Consider the following 12335-nt stretch of genomic DNA (forward strand, 5'->3'; position numbering starts at 1 on the left):
ACTGTAATTAAATATAACTTTGCAATAAAACGTACATAAAAATAACATTGAATACTATAACAACAACGTAAAACACGTAAATAGATAATAAAAATATCTTCTTTACTCGCCATGTCCAATCACCAGGAACATTGAATACTCTTTACTTTTTAAACCTTAAACAATTCACTTACTTGTTAGTCAGAGAGCTCCCTACCATCGGCTAAGGGATAGAATAGTTGGAAGCGTTACGCGTGTGTAGTTTCCACCAGCTAAACCAGCTGAGGTTGGTGCTCTGTAAGCGCATGCGCCAAAGCCGTCTGGCTGCTTTACAGCATTCAGTTATTCTCGCCGTAAAAGCTGTCTGGGAAGCGCTTCCATTCCGCCACTGACATTCGAATATACAATAGCAATCTTATCGTTTTTTTCACATATAGTATAGAATTTTTTAATAAGATACATAATGCAGTTATAATAAAATATTAATTTTAATTAATTCAAAGTACGTTAAAATATGAAAATTTATATATTAGAAAATACAAGGGAAGGTCATTGGATGGTGAATGCTGCGCTTTCACCTCTTCCAATGATGGCACGCCACTGGTACACAACAACCAGTGACAACTGAGTATACCTCACTAAACCCAAAATAATAATATGTTACATAACAACTTAATAATATGATGTTTTTGTTATGGCTAAGCTGTTTTTTGCATGTGTTCTTGTACAAGTAGAATATTTTTAAGGGTAAATGATTTCTTTTAAACTTGTTTTTTCGACATAAATAAGTGTGTATTCTAATTTTACTTTTACTTTCCTGACTGTTACGTATAAATAACAAGGGAAATTATTGAAATTGTGTCGAATTTGACCTTCAGAGTTTTTGCAAATCTCCACGTTCTGAGACACCTGAATGTAAAGATAAAACAAAAAGTTTCATATGTTAGCATCTATTTTGTTTAATATCTCAGGATGAGATAATGATGAAGAAATAAAATTTGGCATGTTAGCTTGTGTATAAGAGGCATTGATGCTATTAAATTTTGGTATTTAAAATGTTGAAAGGGCGAGGAGATAGAGGGAAGTCATGTATCAATCATATCTTAAGGTGGAAATGGACTTAATGAAGATTTTATTCATAATTAGCATTTACAATTTTTTATAAAACTCATCTCTATCCTCAAATTAAGCTTTTGGCTATTTTAGAATTATTAAAAATATGAAAAGTTTCTTTAATAAAATCTCATAACAGCCAGGAAAATTATGCAACTCATTCTTAAAATTTTTTAAAACCAAAATACAGCAAAAAAAAAAAAAAAATGATGCAAAGTACTGTACAAAAGGTATTAATGTCTTAAATATATTAGATACTTTCCCTAAATATTTGTGCCAAAGTGGAGATGCATCTTATATGCCATAAAATGTGGTAATCAAAATGTGTTGTTAAAAAAATCAATATCACAAATTGAAAAATACAAGTTATCAAATATTTATTTTCAAAAATTCTATCAATATTCTCCTGAAGATATTCATTAACAATACAAATACAATTTTGTAAATATTGCCTCTATTTAGAAATAAGTTTGTTCAGATAAATATTAAAATAAATTGGTTTTGGTCAAACTTCCTTTTATCAATTCAAGTAAGCATGAGAGAATTTGTTCACAACCAACTTTTTCCCCTTATATATTGCATATTCAACAAAGATAGGCTAAAGCATTAAAAATTCATTAAAATAACAAATATTTTGTTTGATAGCCAATTTTAAATGACGAGATAAATTTAAATAAGTCAATGGCAGTTTCTCGTAATACCATTCTTGTTAAAATGATTAAAAAATAATGTATTTGAAATTTTTTCCTAAGATAATTGGTTTAAATATTTAGTGGAATGATATAAAATTGATGATTCTTTAGAATCAATGCTAAGTCTACAGTTATGTAAAGATATTAAATTTGACATGCATAGTGATTTTAAAAAGTGCATGTTAACAAATTTTAATATATTTTTTTTTAACAGCTAATAAAATAAGTTTTTATAATCTGTGCTTTAAACAGCACAAAAGAGTATTTTTTTTTATCTTTCATTATAAATGATACATTTCTACAAGAAAAATAATTTTCTCATTAACAATTCTGACTTATAGTCTTTCAACATATTTCATACGATATGATTATATTTGTATTATATAATTAGAAAGGTTTGTGACCTAAATTTACCTTATAATAGTATACAAATATTCTCACTAGCCTTAGAGGGCACTAGGATCTGTAATTAAGATATGAAAGTTTTCATGTTTTTTTTTTTTTATATGCTCGATCTCTTCTTCTTTAGGTTGTAAAGCTGTCGAGAGAAAAGTTTGGTGTGTTTGTGGTGCACGCAAGTAAATTTTATAAGAATATATCGACGGAGATATTTTCTTTACGATTATGGAGCACCAAGTAACCAGGATAAGTAAAGAGGCACCAAACTATGCATTTAAATGCTTGTCAAAGAATGACTTTATGAATGTAAGAAACAGTGGCACTTTCATTGATTATGTTTTACATTTTACAATATATATCGTCCTCTTCATCATCTTGATCATGTTGAGTGAGAAGAACTTTTTCCATTTTACTGTCATAGCTGCTAGTTATTTCTTCTGGCACCCTCTTGTAACTATGATTCCAATTAAAGCGTCGACACCATCCTAGAGAAGATGCCTGAAGAATACCAAATATCACAAGAAATAGCATTACTGCTGAACTGCAGACCATTAAAATGGTGAAGGCAATACTCGAGCTTTCGGAACTGTCACCCGATAACTGCAATTTGTCTTTGTCTTTTCCTTCATTTATAACACTGCGAGGATAATTGTCCGAATTTACACAAACATCTGAAAAGTAGTATATTATATTTAAAGCATTTAATATAATTTCATTCTACTATATTTAAAATTTTGTTGATTTTAACTACCTGAGTTTTTGGTACAAGTACAACAATCTAAAGAATTTGCAATATCAAATTGACAACAGGGTAAACAACGATGATGAGTAACATCAAATTTTAAAGGAACGAGACAGCTAAGACACTGATCTTCAGCAGGACCAAAACATCTTCCGCAGCTTGGATGGCAATGCTCGCAAAACTAAATAAAAAAGAGAATTCTAACAAATAACGCATATTTCAAAATTTTAATGATATCATCTAAAACTTACTTTGGTATCTTGGTCAAAATATTCATCATGCAAACATGATATGCACACTCCTTTTCTGAAAGTAGCATTATCTGGACATGATAGACAAGCTGTTGGGCCTGGACCTAGATATTCATGTTTGTAAACATTCTATGTATGATTACTTTATTCATAAAAAATAAGATTATTAAAATGATTTTTTATAATTGAAAAAAGCTCACCACTACAACTTTTACAACTGTGATGACAAGGAAGACATTCTTTCCCATCGGGAAGTTCACGAAGATAATAACTTTCTGGACACTTTTCGTCATGACACATCCCATTAATTAAATATTTATTAAATTCGCATGTTGTACAATTTTTATTTGTTCCACTCAGGCAGGTCAGACAACTTTTGTCACACGGTTCACAATTATTCATATCTGATTTGTAGAATCTAGAATTTTATTAAACAGGAAATATTCTTTATTTTGATGTGTTCACAAAGTCTAAGAATTTTAATGGGAATATGCAATAAATATCGTTATTTATTGTGATATTTATTGCATATAACAATATAGCAAAATTACATTATAAAAATTTTTCAAAAAGAAGAAAATACAAGCAGTTAACATTTCAAATTTATACATAAATATTCTAAAAGTCATATTTTCAAACCATTTCAAAAAGTCATTTTCTTTTTGAATTAAAGAAAACAGATGATTGTAAAAATCCAGGAGTTATCAAATCTTACTGGTATATAATTGTTAATCATTCAGATAAATTGATGAAATGCCAATTTAAGAAAAGCAAAAATTCATTAACAATGAAGATGTTTTGTGTGTTTTATTAGTCAAACTGTGAGGAGGTAGAGTTATGTGATAAGATTGGGTTATATACTGATTTTAAATTACAATTATAAATCATCAAACAGTTTTTCTTTTGTATAAACTCACCAAGAGCATTTTCAGAAAGTGTGAAATATGTTTGGTCAGAGCCAGCCCAAGAGTTTTCGGAACCCTAGGCAGACTTGAATCTTGGTGTCCTCCCATTTTCACTACTAGACCACCTTGTGCATTAAATAACCTGCATACCAACATTTGACAGCTCTGGATTTATACATATTTATCAATTATTTTAATTGGAATATTACCCTTTAACTCAGGGATGGGCAACCTGCAGCCCTCGGGGTGCATGTAGCACACATTAATAGTTTTTGCAGCCTGTGTCGCATAAAATATGAATAAATATATCAATTTCCTAGCTTAAGAAAGTATGCAGCAAAAATTCAAATGTTATTTTCCATAACTTATCTATGTGAATAGTTTTTCCCACAATGAATTTAGTAAAAATTAAAACAGCTAACAGACACATCAAAACTAATTTAAAGCTAGCAGTGACTAATATTTAACCACATATTTCCAATATATTACATTTACATCAGTTCCAGAAGTTAAATTAAGTATACCTATGCTAATTTATAATTATACATGAATAAATAATTGTGATTTACTGACATTTTTTTTCTCTTTTCTATTGTATGTGGCTCACGTCAGTTCAAAAGTTTTGAAATGCAGCCCTTACATAGAAAACGGTTGCCCATCCCTGCTGTAACTGATGCTGGCTTTGATATCCCTAAGTTTTTGTACCCTAAGCAACTGCCTAGTGTGTCTATAGCTCATTCCCGCCCTGTCTGTGGTCTATAAAGTTTATTATTTTGCTTTTACAATTTTTCCCAAAACCATAAAGATGTATTTGCTCTCTCTCATTCATTTATTCCACTGTTTATATAATGATATCATTCCAGAAAACTTTTATGGCTAAAACACATGACACAATAATTTCATTCTTATGAGCTATAAATTCAGTGCTCTCTTTATCACTGTAAAGTAAATTTTAAAGATGACTAAAGATAATTATATACATTTAAATTGATAAAAATTTGAAATCAAGGTATGGCTGTTTTGTTATACACATATAGTATTGCTTTCATCTATTTTGCTAAGTATAGCATCTTTACAGTTTTAGTTTATTTGCTTAATTTTTCATTCTCTACTGTAGAAATTCATTTCATATTACTTAAAGTGATATGTACACAGAATTTAATAAGTGATTTAAAAAAATAATACTTAAACAAATCTCTGCATAACATTTTCTAATAGTAATTGGATGAACAAAACAGAATTTTATTGAACAGTCTGACCATTACAATCTTAAGTCTTTATCATGTAAGGAAGTATACCTTAGGTTTGAGGAAATTGACTGCCTAGAACAAAATCTTTTTATCATATTTTGCTTTATTTTTATTTTATTAAAATCAAATAATAATAATAATAAAAAAAAACATAACTGTTAAAATATATAAACACAAAAATGTAATAGAAAGTAGTTTTAATTCCTTAATTTTAAATTTAGACATTCCTATTTCTGATTTTAATCAGCAATTTGCATTCTGTATGAACTATTTCATTGGCAATGATGTCTGTCTTTTCCAGAGAATTTTTTTTTTTCACATCTTAATTGCATTTTAACACATTGAAACCTCCACTAGCAAAAAAAGTTCACCACTAATAGGAATGACAAATTGTAAATATGGAAACTACAAAGAATACTTTCTAATTACATTCTTGTAATTACAGTAGAGCGTCATTTATCCGAAAGCCGGTCAACTGAAACGTCGGTTAACCAAAAGCTTTCCAGTCGGACTGTGCCGTGCTGAATCAAACATTTTTGATACTAGATTAACTTCTAAAGTACAATTTTTTCTGTTTTTATATTTTTCAATATATTTATTTTGTTTGTACAAAATAAAGAAATAATTTTTAATGATACAATAGCCTCGATTATTATAATAAAAATTTTCATTAGGCTTAAAAGCAACGAAAATTCAACACGAAGTGACATGCAATGGAGAAAAATTCAATACGAAGCAACACACAACAGAGAAAAATTTCAACATTGCATAGGTTAATATATTTTTTCGTACATAATCAGTTATCCGAACAACCCCAGTCCCCAATTGATTTGGATAAATGACGCTCTACTGTATTATCAACTCAAAAACAGTAATGTAAGGGATGATGACAATGATACTTCAGTTATTTAATAAAAAATAAATTTTTTACGTTTGAAATGAGACAAGGATAATAATTGTAACTATTTTTATTTTAAGTGGTAGTTAATTAAAGTAATTTGTATATTATTTTAATTATATATAAATTACTTTAATCAACTACCACTTAAAAGAAAAATAATTACAATTATTATTGTTTAAAATACAGTCAAACCTGTTTTTGTGAGGTCTTTTACTGTGCGATTTTTATTTGTGCAATTTTTTTTGTGCGGTATATGAAAATTTCAATAAAATTGGAACATAATTGACTCCTGTAAAATTTTTAAAAACTCTATTGGTTGTTTTCTATGACATCAGCAGGTTTTTTCATTTTTTATTCAGAAAAATTTTTTTCTCATATGTTTATTTCGGTCCCCTCTTATTTTAATAGCATAAAAATCATAAATATTATGTTATATTTGAACAGATGCAGTAAGTTAGCTCCCCTCCAGCTTTAGACTGCAGGTGTGAAATTTCACACCTTGTTAAATGAAATAACACTTCCTGCAGCTATATTTACCAAATAAAATCATTATTTAACGATTATTTTTAACTTTTTAATGTTAGATTTGTATTTAAGTGGAAATAATTAATTAATATAAAAATTAAAATTCTTAGAGGATTTTTTCCCCCATTAGGTGTTGCAGAAAAAGGCCCAAGAAGTTAAAAAAGCAATTCCTAGTTATTTCGTACGGTTTCGAGTTATTTTCTACGTGAGACTTTTTTTATGCGGTCCCTATCCCCCGCACAAAAACAGGTTTGACTGTATATCAGTTATTTAATAAAAAAATAAATCCAGTCTCTTTGTCATCATCCTTTACATTATTAATGTTTTTGGGTTGTTTAATTGTTAGATAGGTTACCATTATTGCTTGTCACCGTCAGGCCTTTTATGTTATATAGACAGTATTTATAACATATAATTGAACAAGAACATTAATTCATAACAGAATATACACTTGTAATGAATGAAAATTATTAAAAATTATTTTATCAGTTTTAAAGTTTGGATATTAGTAAATATGAATCCAATTAATCTGTTAATATGTTACTAATGTATTTGTATTGAGTGCTCAAAATAGTAACATTTGAAAAGAAAGAAAATGTAAATAAGTGAAATATAAACTGTGCAGTCCATTACTGTAAAGAATCCATAGCAGTTCTTTGTTCATTTTTGTTTTTTCCATTTCTCTTTATTTTTGATGTTTCAATCATCAATTCACTACTAGAAATTTTGATAAATAATGGATGAAGTACAAAACAATTACAGTTACCAGCTGCAATCTCGTTTTTTAAAACAGCAGTGAGAATAAAATTTGCTATGCTAAAATAAATCTTTTTATATATCCATTTGAACTATGTTTAGAGTTCTCCACAGTGAATAAGAGCTAAGTAATTGGTTATCACAAATATTGAAATTATTTACTATTTAATTTTTATTTATACATTTATTATTATATATTTTATTATTATTTTGATTCAATAAAACAGAAATGAAGCAGTATGATAAAAAAAATCTCTCATTTCTTTACTGGAACTGCAAGTATACGTTAACAAAAACAAATGACCAAAATCATTTTTGCTATACAAGTTTACCAAACTTACATAGTAAAAATGATTTTGGTCATTTGCATTTGTTGAAAAAAAATATTTTTTTTTGTTCCATAGACATTTGTATCTTTTGCACATGAACCTTAGGAAGTCCCTCCCAGTATTTTGTTTTATCATTTCACTTATTTTATAATTTCCTCTCTAACAGAATGAAATAGATAAACATTTTAATGTTTGAGATTGTATCTTATATATTGCATACCATAGAAGTGTTATGCTTTCAATAGCTACTGTAGAGACATAGGTTATATAGTGAGGTGAGTTATGCAATGGTTTTATTTCCACTCTAGCAATTTTCTACAGGGTTATATGTTGCCATAAGTTATCCACTCAAAATTAGTTTACTATCATAATTTTAAGATATATATATATTATTATTATTATTGTAATGTTAAAAGAATTATAATAAAACTTACCCTTTTGGGCAATCAGGCAAACAATTACCACCATGCAAAACATATCCTTGTATGCAAGATTGACATTGTCCCATTTCATGACCAATACATTTTAAACAAGTTATATGACAAAGTTGACAATGATGGTATTGATTGGCAAAGTAACCATCAGGACATTCACTAACACATTGTCCATTAAATAAATAATGACTGAAAATATAAAATAATATTAAGTATTAATTCATTTCAAATTTTGAAATATTTCAATCACTTTATAATAATATAAAATATGGAACAGTAATCATGTAAATTATGTAATGATTTTTAATTAAATGAGACAATGGTTCCTTACCTAAGTGACAACTTGTAGATTAGAAACTAAGAAATTAATGAAATTAAAATTTTAAATATTTAATTTTTTAAACTTCATTCTCTTATATTTCATTTACATTCATTTGTTGACAGTTATATATTATTGTTGGTACAAATTACTAATACTTATACATATGTAAACAAGCAGTTCTTAATAAATCATGTCTATAGAATCCGTAAAACTAGAAAAAGCAGCAGCTGTTTCTTCTAAGTTTTATAACATAAATATTTGTTTTGAAAATAAATCACAATAATTACCATTATTTTTCAAATAAAATAATTATCTATAGAATAGATTAAGATTAGATGATTAATTTGGAAATTAGAATTAGAAAGATAATACTATAGAAACATGAAAAGTAAAAAAATTAAAAGCTTAAGTTATTTTAAATTGTTGTGTAATTATCAAAATATTACAATTAATATCAATATAAGGTTAAAATTTGAGATTTTATTAATTAATTTAGTATACGAGGTTATGACTTCTACAATCAAATATGGACTATTTTACCTATTAATAATCTGAAACAAAATAATTTGGCTAGAGGTAGGTAGTTAGGTCACTCTCTCATGATAATTTATTTACAATTATTAAATTAAATTAATTTTAAATTTAATTTATAATACTCTGAAAGAAAAGAATTGGTCTGAAGCAGGACCTCAAACCCACAACTCCCACTTATGTTGTAATTGTGTTGCTACTTATGCTATCCAGATCTCTGTCTAATCTTTACTTCCAGGACCATTAATCAATTTAGATATAGTCATACTAGTCATTAATGGTACTAACTGGGAATGACATACACTACCCACAAAAAAGGTTTTGGATATTCTTTTCTTTCAGAGTATTCTATATTAAATTAAAATTAAAAAATTAATTAAATTATATATATATATGATTTGTAGACATTACATAATATATATATATTATATAATGTCTACAGTAGGAATCATAACTAAACTGCCTGGTTAAAAGCATGAATTATTTATTATGTTTTAACTAACTTTCAAAATATATAACTAGAAAAAAATTAACAATATAAAAATTGTATTTCAAAAATGGCATTTATAGTTTGTAAATATTAAAAAAATAAATTCTATGAAATGCAAGATTTTCAAAGTTCATTTTCAAAGTTCACAAAACTTTTTGTGTGTTCTGTTATTATTATTTGTATTACCTGAAACAGAATAATATTTATAACTCTCAAAAATGTTACAATATACAATGTTACAATGTATTATATTTCTGTGGGAAGTTATATCTTTTATCAAAACTTTTGTTTTATATGTTGTCATAATCACAAAATATATTTAGATACAAGGTTCAAAAAGTTCTAGGAATGGATCTACAAAATGAAACATATTGCATATACAGTTCTTTGTAATTTACATGTGATCAGTTTTATGCATTCATTTGATGATAATCATTTCATCTGTGCATTATGTAATGGATACAATACCAAATCAAGCTGCAATGTTACACTCAGGCAAGAATGTATTTAGGAGTTCTTTGATTTTTCATGTTTATAGGTTTTCCATATCTCTATCTTTCATACTTCTAAGACAGTAATTATGTTTTTTAATCTGGATAAACCAGAAATCCAAGAACTATGCTTAACAATGGTGCAACAGACCTCTTTGATATAAGAATGAAAGGGGACAGAGTTACACTATTCATTTCCACAATAATCAGTTGGAAAAACTTTGACAATATGAATATAAATTCCCAAACTGTTAATTATCGTCACTGATTTAATATATCAAAATAGTCTATATAAAGTATTACTTATTTCTCATAATTAGAAAATATTTATTCAATTTTTGGAACTCTATCAAAAGTAATCTGAAAATCTAACATATACAGTAGAACTTTGTTAACTTGAACCAAGATGACTCAGTCGTCATCTTTCTCCAATCATTTAGAGTAGGGATTTGCATGTTAAATCAAACTGGTTAACTCAAATGGGATTTTGATACTATATTTTCATAAAATCTCTGGAATTTTAATTTAAAAAAAATAACATTCATCTATTGATTAGACTAATCAGAAACTTTCTATAAAGCGCAGGAACCATGTACAGGAGAGTCTAATGATGTGTTCACTTGTTTATAATCGATCAGCGCCGCCGTAACTTATCCGTTACAATTCCCAGACACACACCTGTTATCAAAGAGTTGACCGTTACGATTTGACCGTTACGAGATTGACGGTTGCGATTTGCGCTGATCGATTATAAACAAGTGAACACATCATTAGACCCTCCTGTACAACTAAAAATAAACATTATGTCATATGATGGTAGGCAGGGGGTAGGACTTCCAGACAGCACTTGTGACTGACATAATGTAATTGCCATTCAAACCTATTTTTTTGAACTTTCTTTTGTTTTATTTAATTGCTGATGGATTTCTCTCACTAGCTGGTGTAATAGATAAATGGATTTCGATTAAATGAATTTTAAAAAATGATTATAGTCCAATTCTAAGTAAAAATTTTAACCTCTGTGGCAAAATTTTAAAAATATAATAGTTGTAAAGATCAGTATATTTGCAATAAAAAAATAAAACAGATCAATTCTAGGCAGAAAATATCGGAATTTAAAAAAAATCCTTACTAAAAAAAGCATTTCTCAGTAGCTTATTTAACCATTCAGTTCTGCATTTGAGTTTCTGGACAACACTGAGAGGTTTATGTTGACAGTCATTCTACATAATAAGATCCATGGAAATATCCTATGGATAGGTTATTACGGATATTTAAACAATGCACAAAATCTTGATTTTTAGTTGAACCTCCAAAACTCAAAACGTTTTAACTTGAAGTCCAAATTTTTTCCCTAATCAATTCAAGTTAACCAGTATTCCATTGTAGTATATTTTAACATAAATTTAACTTTTCGAAACTTACATATAACTAAAAATAAATAATTATATTATTATAAAATTACAGCTAAATATTAGATAAAACTGTTATGCATTGATATATATGTCATAAACAATTGATGATACCTGGGAAAATCACAATCAGTACAATCATTTCTCCTAGGTCCATTGCATTCTTTACAAGTTTTGCTGCATTTATAGCCTGTTACACAAGATTCACCTAAAAAAATGATCATAATTAAATTTAAAATAATTTAGAATCCAATAAATATCTTCATTTGTATGTAAATATATAATCATCAAATGTAACTTACCTGCTTTACATGCTTTTTCAAAAATGCAATATCCATTTTGTAATTTCCAATCTTTATCACACAAATAACATTTTTCTTGGTCACAATTTTTGCATCCAATATCACATCTGCAAAATCCAAAAATTCAATAATTAAATGAATTTGGTTCTAAGAAAAAACATTTTATTATTAATTTAATCAAAGCAATGTTCAAGTTTTTTCTCTTCTCTATTATTTATTTACAGATAAGAATATTGTTCATTATTGCAATTATGATATTAAACATAAACGTACTCAGCAAAAAACATAAACTCCAATAACCACCACCTTATAAGTTGCTGAGGGAATTTTTAATTAAGAAAACAAACGTTTTTGATCTATTCCATAGATCATCTTCAGGTTTAAACTGACGAACAAAAATAATTCCAAAGAATGGAACACAAAATATTTAAATTCAAAAAAACCCGACAACGTAGCAACTAATTAAAACTAGAATTAAAGCGCAAAAAATACTCAAATGTAAATTAACAAA

The 12335-nt window shown here is 27.4% G+C and overlaps 1 protein-coding gene across 2 annotated transcripts in view; it reads right to left on the reverse strand.

Annotated features, from left to right (window-relative positions):
* Positions 1-1452: 1452 nt before the first annotated feature.
* The window catches only part of Fur2 (furin-like protease 2), a 121358-nt gene continuing 110475 nt past the window's right edge, over positions 1453-12335 (reverse strand). The window contains exons 18-24 of one of the 2 annotated variants that reach the window (XM_067280636.1): positions 11825-11931; positions 11637-11730; positions 8277-8465; positions 3377-3594; positions 3177-3280; positions 2935-3106; positions 1453-2854 (exon numbers count right to left, since the gene is read on the reverse strand). In XM_067280636.1, the coding sequence (XP_067136737.1) occupies positions 2523-2854; positions 2935-3106; positions 3177-3280; positions 3377-3594; positions 8277-8465; positions 11637-11730; positions 11825-11931 (1216 nt within the window). In that variant the 3' untranslated portion in view covers positions 1453-2522. Of the gene's footprint in view, positions 2855-2934; positions 3126-3176; positions 3281-3376; positions 3595-8276; positions 8466-11636; positions 11731-11824; positions 11932-12335 lie in introns of both variants that reach the window. The other variant, XR_010882094.1, reaches the window with a different exon arrangement.

This window comes from Centruroides vittatus, unplaced genomic scaffold, assembly GCF_030686945.1.
Source record: "Centruroides vittatus isolate TY-2023 unplaced genomic scaffold, ASM3068694v2 contig_888, whole genome shotgun sequence".
Classification (NCBI taxonomy): domain Eukaryota; kingdom Metazoa; phylum Arthropoda; class Arachnida; order Scorpiones; family Buthidae; genus Centruroides; species Centruroides vittatus.